This window comes from Neopelma chrysocephalum, unplaced genomic scaffold (assembly GCF_003984885.1).
Source record: "Neopelma chrysocephalum unplaced genomic scaffold, ASM398488v2 Primary Assembly neopelma1_147, whole genome shotgun sequence".
NCBI lineage: Eukaryota > Metazoa > Chordata > Aves > Passeriformes > Pipridae > Neopelma > Neopelma chrysocephalum.
In genome coordinates, this window is record NW_020897809.1 from 1070009 (window position 1) to 1090042 (window position 20034).

Consider the following 20034-nt stretch of genomic DNA (forward strand, 5'->3'; position numbering starts at 1 on the left):
GCAGAGTGGCCTCTACACCAGACTTGCAAAAAAACTCACAGTAATTTCCAAGCTCAGGTGAGTATTTTTCTTCTTCTAACCATTTTGTCAGACCCTAGTTACAAACACCCCCATGTTACAAACACCACTGTTTTCACTCCTGAGCAGAAATAAGCCCTCAACTGTTGTGAGGTGGCCAGGAGAGCCACAGTCAAGCACAGCTGTGATACTCTGCAAATGATAAATAGTAAAGACAATAAAAATGGTGAGACTCCATGAAAAGCTGTCCCTGCTCACAGCAGGTCTTTCAACCTCCACGTAGTCCCTACTGCAGGCAAGCAGGTTTGTTTACAGGGTGGTTAATAACACTTCCTTTCAAGTAGTGCTTTAAAACCCTTGAATAAGAGATGTTTCAAGTGTGATTTGCTCATTATCCTCGTGGCCTAACAGCATAGCTGTGCACAGGGATGCTGCTTGAGGGACAGCCGGAGAGAAATCCCAGCAGGAGCTGCGCTCATCGTATCAGAGGTGGTCTGGCAGGAGACCAGGGCTCAGAGTATCAGAGGCTGTGGTGGCTCAGAAATGAAGAAGCTGAGCAGATTTGTAGGAAGAATTTCCCATGTTTTTAAAAAATAACTCTTTAATACAGAGTTGGATAGAGAATAATAACAACAACTACCACCAGCAAAAATCAAATCAAAGAAAAATTCCTATAAGGAGACTAAGCAAGGGGACAGAGAAAAGAAGAAGCAATCTTTCACAAATTTTAATTTTAAACTTGTGATGTTTCACCTCTCTCAGTGAAAGCTTGATCTCCTCTCTCCTGGATCCTGCTGAACAGCTCTCCTCCCTCCATGCTGAAACAAAGAACACAAAAGAAACCCCACCTTACATGAGCAGAAATCGCAAAATTAACACCTGACTGTGCATCCATATAATCACACAGAACCACAGGAACAGATAACAAAGATTACAGGCTGCCTCCTCTGCCAGTGCTTCCTGAACATCACACTCACTTGAATCAATGCAGAAAGCCATTCCGGGATGGAATAAGTAGAAAACAAAACAAGACCAGGGAGTTTTGATGCTTTCAGTTTAATGTACCCTGTCAGAGGGAACAGGACACACATAGCTGGGAAGTCACACACACTGGCACTGGGAGGCTGACAATAGTCTTATTTTATGTAAGGGCTGGAGATGAATAAAAAAGAAACAAAGATACCTAAAAGGAGTATTAATTTGTCCTCAGTGAAGAAGACAATAACTGTGGTATTACAGATCAAGGAGAGAACAGGAAAAGTTAAGAGTCAAAATAGTAGCAAGAAGGATCATATTGGATCATTGGATTTACAGCTGAAGTTGGAAGTCAATCACAACCAAAGTGCATTGTATTTATAGAGACATGTCTTTCAAGATTGTATTAATGTCAATGCTTTAATGAGGACAACTGTCATGGAGCACAAGGAAAACTTATTTTCTGGTTAAGGCTCCTCATTCTTCCATCCCACAAGATGGCTGGAGCAGACACACATTTCCTTACCAGTTTCATAAAGATGAGGAAAGATTTGCTCTGCAAGCCACAATTGTGCTGGAAGAAATTCCCCCTAACTCCCACCTAAGCCAACACATTCCTCCCACAGGTCCCCCCACCCCCCCAAGAGCAGTGCCTGGCGGGGGGCTCCTGCTGGTCCATACCATTCCATGACAATGAGGAGGCATCTCTTCCCATGATGTATATTCTCATAAACATCCAGGACGTGGACAATGTGAGGACACCCTGACGCTCGCCAGTGATACTCCACTTCCTGACGGGCTTTGGGGTTGTCATAGAGGAGCTGTGAGGAAACAGGAGAGAGCACAGTCAGGGAGGCAGCAGTTCTGCTCTGAACAGGCACCTATGGGCACTGGAGCTCAAAGACGAGCTCTGAACGAGCGAAGGACTCTTAACACTTCCTCCAGCCAAAGGATGACAATCCATCACAACATCTTCACCTTCTCTGGGCTGCCCAACTTCCCAGCTTGAGAAGGGTCTCGAGTGGCAGTGAGGAGAGGTTTGGAATCTGAGATGGAGACAGCTCTATCTTACCCACTTCTGGATGGGAAACTGCAATTTTTTTCCTACTTGTTTGCAGTATTTTCATAGAATTATAAAGGTTGGAAGAGACCTTTAAGATCATCAGTCCAACCATCAACCCAGCATTACCACTGTAAACCCACACCACTAAACCACATCACCCAGTGACAGATCCAGCAATCCTTTTAAATAGAGGAGAATCCCCCAGCTAAGGACAACAACCCTCCCACCTGCCCTCAACTGCTGTAAGAAGAGACTTCTAGGTGCAATGTAAATTCTTTAAGTTCAGTGAGATTTCAAACAATGAGGACTTTTACACTGACTCTGAATGTCCTTCTTAAATTTCTGACCCCATCATGGTCAGAAAGTGACCTTTGACTACTGGATGCTTGAACTTCCTCTGTCACATGCAAGGCCAGTTTATTTTAAAGGCACTAATCTCTACAAGGGGGATAAGAGCTCATCTTTCCTGGTCCTGCAACCAAATGTGTCCCTCCCTGTTTGAGGGACTGCTCTGTCCCAGACTCCACAGCTGAGTTTTTGTGCAATGGGAGCACGTTGCTGCATTGTGCCTGTTCTTCTCTGCCTCATCTCTCCAGACACCACTAACACTTTGTGACAGAGACTCTCTTTACTGCACATTTATGTTGCTCCTACACAACATGGCTGTGATCCGAGTTTGATACTTTATGCCCTATAGTAATAATCACTGTAATGATGGAGCACAAACAAAACTGGTGCCATAAAAAGCACAGTTAAATGCAGAGAAACAGAATAAAAAACAAGCAAAGGACAATCACCTCTGATGTGTTCACGTTAGAAAAGGCCTACAACAGCTGTGGGGGAAGTGTTTTCAAAGAGCCAAATAAAAAGTATCATTGCTGCACTATCAGGCCTCAGCCTGAAGCTCCTCTCACTCATGTTTCTATCAGGTCCCAGTCAAAACACAACTGCACAGAGATTGCTGAAAACAAGAACTACCAAGTAACCTGTCATTAGGGACCTATGAATCAGAGCAGAAAAATGAGATTGCTTTTCCATCTAACAGCCAAGTTAAGCCATAAATGGTGTCACAGGCACCTTTCAGTACAGGGAAACAAAGGTCACAGGAAGGAAGACGCAAATTCTGGTTTCTTTATTGACTCCAATACAGACCATTTGCATCACTGAGGAAAAAGCTCACACTTTGTTGCTTCAACATCCCTTTCAGCAAGGCAGACCCAGTAACATGGCAGGATGTGACTGGGGAAGTGCTCAGGAATGACTGGAGAAAAGGTCAATGGCTTCTGTTCTAGGCTGGCAATAGGAAAAGGGTGACAACTGACAACTACTCCTCTGCTGAGAGCACATTTCTGTATTCCTGTGAAGCACAGAGAGGTTGTTGCAGGAGGGGACAGGTGGCCTCAGGAGGGCTGCTGGCTCCTCAGGCAGGGAGCCCCTCCACCATGACCACCCTCTGGGCTCCCTCAGCTCTGCTCCGAAGGCTCCAGCAGGACACCACATTTTCAGCAGTGCAAGGAGCTGAAGGAGCTTCACTGCCAAGTTCATTGCCCTCACAGCCAACCTACTTCTTGCACAGCTGTCATTCTGCTCCCAGAGCACACCCTTTTGAGATCACTATCCGCCTCTTCCTTCCTGCTCCAGCCTGGCTATGGCCTCATTTCCAACACAAATAACTTCCTAAAGAAAGAGATGGCTCCAATTTGGACAAAAAGCCCATTAGTGAGTCCAAGTGCAGTTGCTTTACTTCTTTCAACCATAAGCCCATTCAGCAGCTTTTCCTTCACAGCCACTGTGTTCCAGCTCAGTAGGACTGTCCATCAGCATTTTCCCCTCTGCCCTTCTCAGTTTGGGCTGGTGCCTAGAGGTCTCTTTAAAAGTTCACTAAATTACGTGTGCCCCAGCAAAGCCCAAACAGCCTCTGGACTAACCAGGGCATTTAGACAAGCATTTACAGGCTTTATTGCTTGGATATTGCTGGATTAATGCCACTTCTGAGCAGGACACTTCAAAAACCTTCTTCCCCATCCTGTGCTACTAATCAGACATTCCCATTCTCTTTACTAATGTAACTGCACTATCATCTGTGTGTCTTGTGCTTGCACAGTGTACAGATGCTGGTTTTCATGTTTGCACAAAGTACTTCTGATAATTGTCTCACAGAACTGAATTCTCGGTCTCTGAAGAGCTTTTACAAACCATTTTGATACACACAAAGAAACTCTTCTTTTCTCCACCCCTACAAGTAAGTTTTCTGCACTCCTCGGTGCCAAGATTGAATGTTCTCATGTCAAGATGACACCTGGAGAAGCAGAGAAAAGGAAATTCAAAAATAAAGAGCAGAAACACATACCAAGCAACATCCGATCCATCAGCCAACTGTTAACCTTTGGATTTCTCCTTCTGAACCTTAAAAATAAATTAAATCTTCTCTCAGTCTAAAACTGAAAGGTATAACTATACCTTTTAAGACATCTTAGAGACACAGATCCTTGTAAAACGAAAGCCAGGCAGGGTTGAAAGCACCAATTTCTGCAAAATTTAGGTGATGATTTAGAAACACAGACTGAAATTTTAGACGTATGGTTAAATTTCACAAACTTGCAAAAAACCTAAACAGACATTTTGCCATCTTCCTAAGCCTGAAGAGCAGCTGTGCTTCTACTGCTGCAAGAGCTTTGATAAGACTGCAGCCAGGTTCCCTGATGTTCTACAGAAGTGCAGAGGTTGTGAACGAACCCAGAGTTTCAGGTAAGTTTTGCAGTGCTGCTGGTTCACAGTGCTGTGAGGGAAGAACAGCTTTGTCAACAGGAGCCCCCAGACACCCCCCTAGAGCTCTCACAATAGGCTGTGGGCAGGATCACAGCCCAGCCCAACTCAAAACCTCAAGAAATACGCTCCATCTCCCAATTTTTCATGAGACAGATGACACAGAGCACAGCAGCCTTTGCACAACAGCGAGGGGGTGCCCCCGTGTGTGGCCAGGCACAGTTTGGACCAGGAGCTGCCCAGCACAAAACTGGAGTTGTGCTGGAGCTCAGCATTACTGAACCACTGCCTGAAAGCAGCAGATGGAACAGGTATTATTATTCACAGGGAGGTCACCAAAAACAGAGGCAATGGAAGGCGAGAAAGTACAAGATGTGATTCACACAACTCTCCTCGACATCTGAAAGAGCTGCAGAGGGGAAAGAGCTGCACCACGGGGTGTGCTCAGCCTGTTCCTGAGGAACAACGGGGCAGATGCCAGCAGACACTCCAGGATGTGCTGCCAATTCAGGGCCTGGGCAGTGCAGGGAGGCCTGAACTCTTCCTCTGGGGCAATGGCCTAACTTGGGTTAGTGAGTGTCTGCCAAGCAAATTCCAAACTGCAGCTTGGAAGGCCAGCTCTGTGAAATTTCTCCCCGTGCTGAATTTCCTGATAGAAAGAAAAAAAAAAGACTAAAAAGTGACACAGTATCTTAAAGTGACACAGTATCTTCTAATAGCTTTTCCATCGATTCAGTGCTGTGTACACCAGGCAGGACAGCAGGAACCCTCATACCTTAATGGTCTGATCTATACAGGAAACAACCTCAGGACTCCAGGGAGCAGCAAGTGATCTTCTGGACTCTGAAATTGTAACAACTCAGAGAGAAGATATCCATGGGCACGGGTATGAAACAGGCTAAGGACAGGAAACCACCACTGCTCAGTGACTTTCTCTTTAATCCTGCACTGCCAGATTACACAGATTCCTGTTAGACCCGCTATCTGCTCCCTGCATAGGGGATTGAGACCTCTACATATGCTTTTTTATTTATTTTAAACTTAAGCAATTCTTCCTAGCTCCAAACAGTTGCTATGCTTGGATTGGAGCTGCTACAGGCTCAGTTCTCATTTATGGCACGTGCCATATTAAAGCATCATCTGACACTGCAACCATCTCTTTCTTATTTGCACCGACTCCAGACCCTGAACTCCCCTTCACCACACAATCAGTTTTATAATCTCTCTGCTATTTTTCCCACAGGAAGGCTGCTCGTTATTAAAAGAGAAACAGGACCTGCAGAAACTTTCAGTCCTAGGGGTCCTCAGCCTGCAATACTGAGGCACTTATTCTATATTCACATATAGGCACTTCTATCCAGCTTTATTTATGTCTCTAGCTGTGAAAGAAAAGGCCTCAGTGGCTAAATGTCTTGGTTCTTTTGCCTTCTTTCCCCTTTGTGTGTAGCTGTTACAAAAATGCTGAATCCTACAAATAAGGAATGTACTGGGAATGGGAATTCAGGCTGATGCACAGAATCTGACACCATTTGCTGCAGAGCAGTTCTTCCATTCAGTCTTTATTCAGGAGGGGCTGATGGCAAAAGGAGGCTGGGATAATGTTTCTTTCATCCCCTCCCTCCCCTATGCTACAAAGAGAAGAGGGGGAAAAAAAAGACAAGAAAAAAGAGCTATCACTATGGCTTTGGACATTTTGTCTCTTATTACATCCTGATTATTTGCACTACATCTATTAATTCAGTGTTAACACTCTTTATCTGTTTCCAGGTCTCCTCATAAGGGATAAAGCCATCCTTTGTGTTCGAATGCTCCAGGAACTGCAATGCTCAAGGTTTCCCTCTCCATGCAGCAGCAGTGCCAGTGGGAGCTGCAGCAGGAACCACGGGTGTGCCTGCAATGGCAGCCCAGCAAGGGGGGAATCCACTCCTGCAAACCTCAGAGAAAGCACTGCATTTCTTCTGAAAATAAAGAACACAACACATTTGTGCTCAAATTGTTTAGTACTGAAGCATCAGTCTATAAACAGGGATAAAGCCAGGACAGGCACAGGTAGTGGGTCATCTCTAAACCTTTCACTCTTCTGCTTTTATTTCAAACCCAGCTCAGGCTGTTCCAAATTGAACCTGCTTGGAGGCTTCATTCAAACAAACTGTCCTCCCAATTCCTGCAGGGCTGTCCAAGCTGTTGGCATTCCCTGGCACACCCATCAGTGCTCAGGTAAGAGCCAGTCCCAGAGGTGGCCTCCTCCAAGCCAATAACAAGCAACAACAGCCGAGCAGCGCAGTTCTCCAACACTCCTGCCTGGGGTATCTCATCTTTCCTAACCCACTGAGCGTCAGGGGTTTACTGCCTGCACTGAAGGACCCTTCTCTATCCACCTCTTCCCTCCAGGCTTCCAGTCCCTACTCAGCTGATCCCCTGAAATGGCAAAAGCTCCAGCAGATCTTTGGTCCTTTGCCAGCACAAGTGGGGAGGGAGAGCAGTCGGAAGGACTGTTTGTATGTGGCGCCAGAACCACACTCTGAGACCAACTTCCTGATGACACACCAGGCTTTGAATTTGTTAAGCACATGTTTTAAAGGGAAAACAGGAGAAAGAGTAGGACAGACAAAGAGAAAAAGAACAGAAAGATGTGGGTTTTTCCTAAGAGTTTGTGAGCTGGATGTACAGCAAATCCGCTGCAGAACTTCACTCACTCCTGCTTCTCCATCCCTAGAGAGTGCACACCACATAAATATGATTTTGCTCCAAGCCTCTCTCCTGCAGGGAACCAACCAGGTTTCTCAAAAATAAACTCTGGTGTGGTTCTGAATTTTACTTTTTGTAGCAGTACTCAAATCACCACCAGGCACCCAGTACGAGTCTGCAACCTGAGGTAAATAAATGAGACGTACCACTATCAATGCTCTAATTGCACGTGCAACTAGCCATTCACTCTGCAAAGGTCAGCTGTCCTTGTTCATAAATGTTAGTGGAGATACAGCAAACACAACTGAAATGGCAAAGCTGGGGGCCACTATACACTTCAAAGGTATCCCCTTGCACACGTGAGGGTAACAGGAAAGGGAGCACAAAAATCAGCGAAAATGCCCACAAAGAAAAGCCACTCTCCTGGTTCTCTGATAACCTTACACGAATCTACTGAACTGCAGTGCCAAACATATGCAACTGCACACTCAACACTAATCAGTACAGAAAGATTTAAATAAAAAGCACATTATGTATTTTGCTACAACCATAAGATTACTTTGCATTTAATATTGTGCTTGTTCTGCTGTGCGGAGGGAAAAATAATTCTTCCTGGCAGCGTAAGATGCCAGTTATACTCAGCTGTGACAGGCTACAAAGCAGCTGCATGCAGCTTCTGTTGTACTCAAAATATTGCACATGTATTTTAAAAGAAAAATAAATCACCAACAGCTACTTGCATGTTGTTACCATATAAGAATATCCTCAAACACTTGTTTATACAAGAAGGCCTAGAACCCAGCTCTTCTCTCTACCTTCTCCTGATGATAATTTCCACCCCAAAATGCTGCTGTTTAGCCAGCACTGATAACTGCATTCAGTACCTGCAGTCAATATTCAGCACCTGGGGAGATCTGCTGAACCCAGACACACTCATCTCTGATTAAAATAAAATAATCTCCAGCTCTGTCACTATTTTTACTCTTCCTACATTTCCAAGGCAAAGGAAATCTAAAATCCCAGCTGAAAATTATGACACTTTTTACTGTGTAATTACACTCTGGTGTCTGATATGAAGTTTGCCTTTAAAAGGGGACAAGAAAAAAAGAAAAGAGGTAAAAACCCCCAACAAAAACTTTACTCCTGCCAGCTATGAGTTATAAATTCTGCTAACAAGGAATCTGGTGATTTGGCTTCAGTAATTTATACATCTCAGTGTTTGAACAGACTTTGCTTGTGAAACTTTGCTGGGTAAGAAAATTCCAGCAGTACCAAATACTGTGGCACTTCCTCAGACCTTCAGCCCATCAAAATTTCCCTCTGTTTTTGACTTTAGCTACTCACAGAACACTAAAACATATTCAGGACTATAAGCCTGATTTTCTAGGTGAGCAACACCTTGAATCAAAGACATAAAAGACGACTTAAAACTGAGGTATACACTCCAGCCAGCAGTTTTGCCACTCTGCCATCCTTGTGGATCCCTTCCAACTCAGAATATCCTGTGATTCTGTAGCAGTGAAATTTCCCACAACGAGGACACATTTTGCCTTCCAGGAGTCAGAGCTGTCTTGAGTCCAATCTGAGACCAAGCCACACAGTTCCATGAGAACTGTGGCCATCACAAAAAACTCTCCCATTTGTTTTTTGAAGTGCCAGTTGTATTTCCTTACGTTTGACTTTCTTCTGTGCAATGACTGTGATGCAGCAATACCTCCAAAAACCACACCAGCCCTTTCCACGGCCATGAAATGGGATGGAACACGTGTTTGCCAGGGTGTGACCCTCTCACACACTTCCCAATACTGACAGCCACAGTTGCTGAATTCCATTTTAAGCACCCCTAACTTCCCCTCCTTCTAATAATTTGACATTTTTGTTATAGTGTTGCACTTCCGTTTTTCTTGAAAAGAAACAAAATTCCTCAACAATGTAATTATTGCAGCAGTAACAGCCATTGCATTCTATACACATTTGCTACAGTAAGAAGGGGAAAGAGCAAATATCACAGATATTTGAGTGCTCTAATGGCCATTTCAGTGCTAAGAACCATGAACCCCATCTGCACCGCTGTGTGGGACAGCAGGACAAGGACACCAACACTGGTGACCCGTGGCACACCTTTGCTGAAGCACGATGGGGCAGAAGAGCAGAGAAAAGCAGCACTGAGAAGATCCAGGTCTGATGTTCTCTTTCCCAGCCTTCATGTTAATAAACATTATCAACCTTAACACAGATGTGATAATACTGAACAAGGCAGAAGCAGAAATTAGCAACCTGTTTAATCTCATTAACCACAGATAACAGTAGCTCCAAGAGGAACCCCTGCTGTCCCCCAGCCTTTCTCAGTGTTTCTTGCCTGTGTGAGTACAGTCATGAAGATTAAATCACTCCCAGGAAGGCTCTGACATCCCTCCCCAGCACACAGAGGCTCTCTGGGCTGCAGCTGGATTCCTGCTGAGGGCACTTCCCACGTGTCTGTCCTTTCACCCTGCTCTGCACCCCAGTTGATACCTCAAGGAACATCCCCCCACACCTTCAGCTTGTTCTCCACGGCCCCACCATTTGGCAGCAGAACTCAGAATGAACATCCTGTCCTCTCACACCAGTGCCCACACACCTAAACTCCCTTTTAGCTGACTCCCCATCCCCTTCCACATGAATTTCAGGCTGTCATCCGTGCATGCAAAGCCTAGCAATGTGCCACCCCAGGCCAGTTCTTTCTCATCTCTAGCTGTTCTTCCTCCCCATCTCCCTTCTCTACACCCACCTTTGTGCCTTCTGTCTCATCACCAAGCAGTGTCTCTCTCCTGCTGCAATCTTTGTCTCAAGGATCCCCAAATCATCCAAACACAAGAGCCCAGAAATAAACACAGAACTCTCCATTCCATGGGGCTCAGGTACTTCACTGAAGCATTACCTTAAGGGGAGACTTGCTGAATCCCTGATATCAGTGGCACTGACAGCAACTGCGTCTCACGTCTCTCATGAAGAGATACTGAGCATTGACCCAGTTCCTGGGAATCTTTAACTGGAGTGACTGTGGCCAGTGCAATGGCAAACATTCAATCCTAAAAGCTGTCACCTGTGGGAACTTGACTTGTCTTCAAAAATCAAATAAAGCCTTAAAACCTTCAGCAATCTTTAAGATTCCCCTAAGGCTTCAAATCACTGCTCTGGTTTGTTCAAATCCCAACACTGAGTTTTGTGCAAGCTCTGCCACTGGCATTCTCAAGCAAAGATCTGTATCTGTTTCTAAGTCACAGCTCCGTAGGCAGCTCTGTGGATGGAACTTTAAAGGTCCATCAGGCATGGAGATCCCTGGAACTGCTTATTGTGTCCAGCAAAGACATGACAGAGAACAGTGTGACTGACTGTGAACAGAAACAAAACTATTGCAGCATTCAGCACAGCCTAAAAATGCAAGGGAAGCCATTGAGAGAAAAAGTAGATTGTTCTCCCCAGACTTCTTGTCCTTATTTTGTCTGAATACATATTCTATAGCCAAGTAAATTATTACATAGGAGAGGAAAGAAAAAATATGCTGGGGGAAGGGGGAATTCAACAGATGGAATCAACATAAGCAGGTGACAGAGCAGTAAAACTGTTGTTCATGTTGCAATCCTCACTGATTGATTTTGCTGGGTGTGCTGGCTCAGCCACCCCAGGTTACAGCTCTGCTTCCACAATGGCAGCAGAATCCAGCAATCAGAAATGGGACTTGTCTCCCAGGCCCAGAGCACACTCCTGGAGCAGCTGATGCCTCACAGCACTCACGACTTGACCGAGTGCTCTTTAATATCCACGAGGCTGGAAAACACACACTTCCTAGAACACAGCTGGGAGCTGCCAGTTCTTACACAGCCTGACAGTCTTTCTCTGTTCCTTTCAGGAACCTTTAACATCCTGCAAGCCAACTTTAATCAAGATCCCCTCGCCAGGCAAATGCCCCATCCTTCTAATCTAACCCCCTTCTGACCCACAGCTCCCCTTCATCCAAACCTGGGATTTGCCCAGCCTCATCCAGGCTCCCACCCTGCCTGTCCCAGCACTCACTCCCTGGAAGCAAAATCAAAAGCATTTCCTTTACATTCCTGAATAATTTCCTCTGCTCCTGCCTTGTGTTGGCTGCCTCATGACTGTACATGCAAAAGGAAGAGGAGGAGGATCCCAGGAATATTTGGAAGTCTGATGTTTTTATGTCCTGGCTAAAGCATCACCATGCTGAGGACTGCAAAGGGGTCAGGAAAAGGAGATGGAGCAAAAGCATTGATGAAAAACAAAAATCATTCCAGGAATTAAATCCTTTTCATCTTTCCAAGCCGAAGCAAAGATCCATTTCCCTTTCTTAAGGCACTGTCCTCCCCCCCTCCCTGCAGCAGTATCTGCTTGTGGTACACTGCAACGTTGGCTCACTTCCACAAGTCAGTGTTCCTGAAAGAGGGAAGTCTGGGTTTGAGGAAGGGGGAGCAGGGAGTGAGAAACCTGAGGCAACAGAGAAAAGGGACTCAGAAGCCACCTGCCTGTCTCCAACTAACATCAGTACTGTGGAAACAGCTGCCCCACAAAAGCGTTAATGACTTCTGAGGGGGTGATTTCCCAGCAGCAATGTGCCATCCAGGATCATTCCCCTGGACATGACACACCAGGGAAACAGGAAAACATCCCCACGCTAAAGCCATGTTAACAGAGAAACAGATTGTCTGGGTGTGCAGCTGCTGGGCCCTCAACAGAGCTGAGTGAACTCTTCCCAGCAGGCAGTGGCAAGGGGAGAAGGCACTCAGCCATGATGCTCCAGTCAGGAAGACAGATCCCCAAGTGGAGACTGGAGGGATGAGGAATATTCAGACTTTGAACATCATGCCACCCCCCCATAAGATCTGGATGATACCTGCTTAATATGCAGGATTTTGTCCAAGACCTGTCAGGTGGTGGGAATTTCAACTTCCATGGGTTAATCCCTCTCCTATGACCAAAAATGCTCATGTGTTTATTTATATATGGCCATATAACACTTTTCCAAGCAGTGGCTGCTTTGAAAACCTTTAGAAACCATCTCTTGGTTTGTCTTCACCACTTGATAACCAAGGGAGGGGGTTATTTGTCCGAGTTCACAGACACACTTTGGACTCTCTTGCCCCCCATTAGTCACTAATGGAAGTTCTAAGGGCTGCTCACAACCAGCAGGAGACCAGCTCTGAAGAGTATCCCAGCATCCCTGCCTCCACAGGCTCCTTGACTCCCATTGCTGCTTGGGTGAGGGAGGAGAATCCCTGAAGGTCCAGTGAAAGAACATCAGGGCAGTGATACACTGTTCTCATCACACAACTCTGCAGTGCGAGTTCAACCAGCTCAAATGTGACCCATTTCAAAACACTTCTTAATACAAAATGATGATACCAACTATTGCAGGATCTGGAGACATTTTTCAAATCTTAATGCATTAAACCTCAACGTTCCTGAAGGCTCAGTTTCTTCTCAGCAGTGACTATTCTAAACTATTTTGAACATGGGGGGGTGCTCTGCCAAAATTCATAATTATCTATCACTAGCTGTATTTCCAACTGCAAGATCAGAACTATTTTAGTCAAAACTAGAAGTTTCCACATGAAAATATATACTGCAGATTAGCAGTAAGTGTTCACAGGTCCTGGACAGAACTGCCATTCAAAACCACCAAGAGACCCTGGATTTATATATCAGATAACCAACAGCCTAATTGTTTATCAAGTCTAGGTGCAGAAATTCACTTCCAGATCCTTGCTCTGATTGAATTAGATCTCCCACTTCACTACCTGGGTCCTTCCAGCTCTTACAGGGAATTCCTCGCATGCCTACAGTGTGCTACATCTCCCAGTTTCCATCCCTGAAACACAAGTTGGCAAAGCAGGGACATAACCCTGAATATCTCAGACCCCAGCTGAGGGGAACCACTGTCTATTTTGGGATGGTTACAGCTATTCTCATTTCTCATGAGGAGTTTTAAAACAAAACACTCCTGGGTGTTTCTAAATCCGTGGAATACAAATTTTTGTATTTGATAAAGTTTTCATGCAGTCAAAATACCATTTCCTGCTCAGTTTTAAGGGAAATATTTCTAAGAACAACTATCACAAAACAGAAGGAAAGGTGAGCCTTAGCAAGAAAACCTCCTCAGGGATACGTGGATTCATTACAGGCAGCACGAGGGGGCTCAGATGAGAACAGAAGACAAGTTTCCCGAGAGCTGGCAGAGCCAGAGAGCTGCACACCAGGACTCTCACAGGGTGTCAGGGGATGCCAGGCCAGAGCTGCTCTCACCTTCCAGAATATGCACTGTCACTGCTGGAAAAATACTACTGCTCATTGCCCAAAGGACTGGCACAGAAATACCTGTTCCGCTCATGTACCCCTGTGAGCCTCGGGCTAAAAAACCACAAGAACTTGGGACTTAACTCTGCAACATGCTTACCAAGGCAAGTTCCAATAAAGGGTGATTCAGCCCCTGAATCAGAAAGAAAAATTATCTTTCCTTTTGAGAGAGATGGAGTCAAACCAATCCAAGAATGTGAATCAAGTGAAGTGAGCAGCAGAGCCTGCCGTCCTTTAGACATGGCTGGAAAAGGAAATTGTGACATTTAGCCACAACCTATAACCCATCTCTTTCTCTGCCCAAAAAAAGGTCTGACAGCAATTTTTAAAGCTGCACAGTGTCCATGTCTTTGGAACCTTGTAAATAAATGCTCCCCACCTTTGAGCTCTGTTCTGCTTGACAACCTGCAGGCCTTGGCCTTGAATCCCTGGCTGTTTTGCAATACTTGCAATAGCTTTGTTCTCCCACATACAGTCACACAGTTGTCTTATGTACCTTGCAAAAGGTACAAAGCCCATCAAATATCTGGCAAAAGCCAAAGAGAGAAAGATATTTAAATCCCAGTGCTCTCTGACACTTTAAAGGGGAAATTTAAAGGTTGCATTCTGCAAAGACACTGTCAAATCTAAAGACTACAGATTTATAAATACTCTATTGTGTTATACATTCTTGCAGTACTTCTCAGTCCAGATTTCATCTAGGCCACATCTGATAACATCATCTCCTGTGACTGTGCAAACCTTCCAAAACACATTTGTTGTCACCTGTCCCAAAATCCAGGACATCCAGTCAAGAGTCACATTCCTCGGCCTGTCTTTGCTGATCTCCCTGCTGTAAGCCTGTAAATGATCTCCCTGCTGTTAGCCTGTAAATACTGTTGCCACAGATTTTCTTATCATCAATAATCTATTGTGTTCACTGTGTGTTCATTATTTATTGTACCTTTAGCTCAGATATCCTGTCTCTGAGTTTTTATTACCTGGGCAAAGTTAACACAGCAGCTCACTGTGTAGTCCTATCAATATAACACATAAAAGAAAGCAGATACCACGTGCACAATCCCATTTCTTCCCTCCCTCTGTCCCAGTCCTGTGGAGCCTCCCATCTCTCCCACCAAACCCCAAATAAGGATTCTCTTCCTTGCTCAGAGCACACAGGGCAGTCAGTTCAAACGCTCCAAGCAACGTTTGAACTTTTCAGATACATTAACACTCTTTTACCCAGCTGTCAATGCCCTGCCACTGAAGGGAGAACACAGCCTGTATGGCTTCTTTTCCCACCAGGACCACTTCCAGTGTGTTCCACACACACACACACAGAAGCACCTGTAAGAGAAACTGCCTGGCACTTCAAAACCTTGAAGTTCTGATCCAGTCTGGGCAAAGGAGGTAACTTTGCAAAACAAAATGAATAAAAAGAAATGAAAACTGAATCCTCTGCATGTTCTCGACTGAAAAATAAATAAATGAGCAGTAAAGCAGACGAGACTCAGGTTTTAGGGTCAGTGGAAAGGCTTCAGAGAAGCAGAGGAATAAGAGTGAGACTTTCTTGCAAGTGACTGACAGAAGTAACAACAACCCTCCCAACACAGGATTTCTGGGAAGTGTTCCTTGAAGGCTGTTGTGCAATACAGACTTCACATGTGGCATGGACTCCAAGCTTCCTGCAGCTCATGGCCCTGGGATTGCCTGTAAGGGTACACCATGGACTTTTCTGACAGAATAAATTACTTACAAACAGGCAACCCATGAACTGCTATGGCTTGGTCAAAAAATGCTCTTGCCATTTAGACCAGACTCAGGAATCTCAGATCTTTGTCTGGGTCACACACACTTCTTTTGGGACAAAAACTGTCTCTGGATGTCACTTTCTTTAGTTTTACTGCAATGGGGTGTTTTTGGCATAAATTATTTGGCATCTTCAACACAGAAACTGCAATAAATCCTAATAATATAAATTCTGTTCACACAGCATAACTCGGCAATTTCACCAGTTCTGTTGTTTCTCTAAATTGTTTTCTCTGAACCATTTAATACCCTCTCATACTAAATAAAATGTTGCAGAAAAAAAAGAACCATTAATGTTCAATGAACAACAGGCCTTTGTGATAATTACCAAAACCAAAATACAGATTTCATAATATGATTAAAATTGCCCTTCTAACATTAGTGAATTCCAGGATTAAGGTGCTTCAGTAACCTGAATATTGCTAATATTATTATACACTATTCCTCCCTCTTCAACCTCATCCTTACCCCAGGGTACAACCTGAACCAAGTTGGGATGCAGTGACAGGAACTGCTGTCTGCAGCCTCTCCCTTCTCTTCATTTCACACAGATGCTGGGAAGTGCAACATAAGAAAGCAGCTTCTGGTGGTTTAACCACAGCTGATGCTACTCTCAAAAATCTGGATTCTGCTCTTGTCCCTTCCTGAGGTCTGCTGCAAAGTTCAGGAAGTCAACTGAGCCACACAGGTAGTCTCTAATTGCCTGTTCCTCATTTCCCAGGAGCCTGGACTCCAGCCTCATTTGCAAAAGTCCTGGGCACTCCCAGCAGGAACACAGCTTGGGTTTAAAAAGCTTGACTTGAGTTAAAGTGCAATCTGCAACTCAGTACACTGCAGGGGGAACGAAAAAACAAGCCACCCTCATCCAAAATACACCAAATGGAGCTCACAAAATTCAGTGGATACTTTTAGAAGTTTACCCTATTCTTCTGCTCCCCATCCATGAAACAGGGACAATACAAATTTTTCTGAAGGCAATGTTGTGAAAATAAGAGTGATCCAGACATTAAAGTGAAAACTCAAAGCACAACCAGGAGGAAAAAAGAATAACCTGTTTTTGGAGTAGGTCTAAGCTAACCTGAAATAAAGAAATCTCATCCAGATGCTGAACAATGACAGTGAAACCAGCTACTGAAATCAATCATTTAACACTCCAGTAATTTTGTCTGTGCATCAAAAAGGCCTCAAGTGTGATAGAAAAAACAGAGTGCAAGATAGTCAAAAGTATAAATATAACATGGATCCTGCCTTTACTCATCTGAATGCTCAGTTTACCAACCTGAAACTGTTACTTTATGAAGGAGTTTTGAGTATGTGGGAGAGACTGTCTAGTTTTTGTGGTATGGGATTGTATATTTTTTTTTTAGGAACAGCAAAACAACTCTGAAAATAACAAATCCCCTTAAGCATCTTCATCCCACCATCCCTCAGGACTTACCTGCAGAGCTAAAGCTCACCCATCTCCTGAACACACCTCTGCCAGTGAGCCAACAGTGGCCAGTGACAACAGCAGAATATAACAACTCTGGATATATAACAATATAACAACTGTGGATAAACAGGGGGGTCTAACACATCTCATACCAAAGAGTTGTACAGCTCTCTGACTGGAGAGAAACCAGGAAACTAGGAGATTCTGGGATGCAGTCCTGCCTGGAGGGGTGAGCACTAGGCTGGGCAGCTTTCTATTTACCTTCTGCAAAAATAACCCCAACAACCCTCCTGCTGGTCCCATCTGCACCTCTGATGCCCTGCCTCAATCCCACCATCCTCTCCTACCAAGCCTCAGCACCTGTAGAGCTTTCTTCCCCCACCTTGAAAGCAATACCAGAGCCCTCCATCTGTCAGCTCTTCCTTGGTTCCTGTGCTCTGTTTCTCTACCTCCAAATCCCAGACTTCAGCTACTTTTCCTTCCCCTTCCCATTCTCTACCCCTGGACTCCCTGTCTCTGCCTCTCTGTTGGGGCTCCTCATCCAAACTCTGCCCCCCATCCATCATCCCACTGCTCCAGTTGCTGTGTCCTGGCTGCCCCTTCAGCAGATCTTCTTCCCTAATGCCTCCAGGCCCCATTCCCACTTTTGGGGACAGTGGGCCAGGCTCTCCGCTTCTCCTGATAACTGTGTTGAGAGCTGGGATAGATTCCAGGAGCACAGGGATTCAATCCCTGGGAAATACCACTGTAGTCTGTAGCACACCCAGGCAAATGCACCTTTGGGAAAGGCAGCTCAGAACCAAACCCATCTCTACTGACCACTGCAGATTTAGAACCTGGGATCCCGATTTTAAGGGTGACAAGGCAAGACAATACTGCAATAAAATTTACCCCCCAATAAACTTCAAATCCAAGTAACAGTCAAATCACTTTGTTTATAATTTATGTAGGCAAAGCAACATTTTCCTCTACTTGTTACTGGAAAAGGTTGAGAAATTTCTGCCCAGATAACTCATGCAAATTTTTTTTTGGAAAAAACCATCCTTCAAGTGTGTCAGAATATTAAGATGAGCGAGGCCATGTAGATCAAGGCAATCCCACCCGGAAGCCAAGAGCTTTGTCCAGCCCAATTCTGCCTCTTTCCAGAGGCACAGTGGAGTTCCCTGGAAAGAGCACTCACAGCACTGACGTCACAACAGCATCATTTTTCCTGATGTCTATCTTTTTCTCTTTACACAACATTTATCACATTAGTCACAGAACTGGTATCTTCACAAGATAAACCTCTCTCTTAACTCACAAATATTTTCCTGAGCAAGGACAATGACTTTGGTGGTTATTTTTGTTTCTTTCCACACTGAACTCTGATCCTGCCCCAGAAGCTCATTACATCAGAAAAGTCATCAGTATTTTATCTGAGATGCCTTTTGCTGATGCTGTCTCCAAAGCCCATACATTCAGCTTTCATCATTGCTCACCCCTGCAAACACCCATTATCCAGAAGGATATCCTCTTGGAACAATTCAGGTAGTGGATGTTCCCTGTCTTCCTTGACAGGCAGTATCTGTCACTCAGTGCTGGAATGTGCAGGCTGCAGATGGCAGCTCCAGCCACACAGTCAGTGGTTCCAGCACTGCTGCAGCCAACCTGATGAACCCTGAAGCACCAAATATAACTGAGGGTCTCCACAGAAACTCCTTTAACTCCTTTAATGCTCTGTGCTGTCATCATTAACCCCCAGAAGGAATAAACTTGTACTCAAGTATCAGTCTGCACTATGCTCAGTATTTCACTTGTGCCTACTCCTCAGATCTTCTGGAGAGCTACCTGTCTTCCACTTTGTTTGGATTTTGTAACATTGTATTGATGACTTTACTGTTATTAATCTGTCCCTCATACTTCTGCTTGAAAATCATTTACAAAAACAGAGGAATCAATGACTTAATACAACCCTCAGCATCTTTTACTGCAACTTCATTTGCTTTGCTTAAATTCAGCCTAATTTTTCTGGTGTAGTAAAGAACCAAAGACTTGAATATAAGACTTGCTAGCTTTATTAATGTCTGCTCAACCCAATAATCAAAACTAAGCATTATCTTCACTTCACCATTATACTACACAAAATTGTGCCACTACATTGCTATTTTCAAAAAATGTAATTTTCTACCATCTGATTTTGGTTTATTTTAATTAAAATCATAAAATCAATAATTCTTATACTCATTTATCTGATTGCTCTCCACTTTCAGCAAGGGCCATTACTTCCATGTCTTTCAAACCCAGTATACTTATGTGTTGTTTCCTCAGTTCCACTGGGCTACAGTAGATCATTGCATGCCTTATTTCTTTGCTGTACAAAGTCTGTGGGTAAGTAATTTGCTGCCTCCTGTTTTCCCATCTCGAACTAACAACAAAATGGGTGAAGTTAGAAGATATTTATTTCACACTTCCTGAGTTTTAGGGCAATTAACAATACATTATCTCTTAACACCAGAAGAGTATTTTAAATAAACACAGTCAAACTAAAGAAGTCCAAGAGTATTTAGATGGCTCTGCACTAGGCTTTGACAATACTCATGTCTCTCACTCCAGCAGAGAGAAACAATTCAACAGCAGAAGCAAGAAAGGGGAAGGGGCTGCTGTACGATGTGCAGGGGCAGCTCTTGGAGCAGCCAGGAAGGCAGTGCCAACAGCTGGGTCTTGTTTTCAGTCAGCCACCACAGACACAAACCCCTCCTGCCTGCACTGAGGGGATGCTGCAAGCTCAGCTGACAGATGCAGCTGTGGATACCTGCACCCAACGTCGGGTTACAGCCCTGAGAGAATCACAGAACAGCCTGAGCTGGAGGGGGCCCAGAAGGATCATGGAGTGCAACTCCTGGCCCTGCACAGACACCCAACAATCCCACCCTGTGCCTGAGGGCGTTGTCCAAATGCTCCCTGAGCTCTGTCA

General features: G+C 44.6%; 1 protein-coding gene across 7 annotated transcripts in view; it reads right to left on the reverse strand.

Annotated features, from left to right (window-relative positions):
- The window catches only part of MAPKAPK3 (mitogen-activated protein kinase-activated protein kinase 3), a 122540-nt gene that overhangs the window by 12714 nt on the left and 89792 nt on the right, over positions 1 to 20034 (reverse strand). For all 7 annotated transcript variants that reach the window (XM_027700613.1, XM_027700617.1, XM_027700614.1 and 4 more), the window contains 2 exons: positions 1675 to 1814; positions 772 to 836 (listed from right to left, as the gene is read on the reverse strand). In XM_027700613.1, the coding sequence (XP_027556414.1) occupies positions 772 to 836; positions 1675 to 1814 (205 nt within the window). The remainder of the gene's footprint in view (positions 1 to 771; positions 837 to 1674; positions 1815 to 20034) is intronic.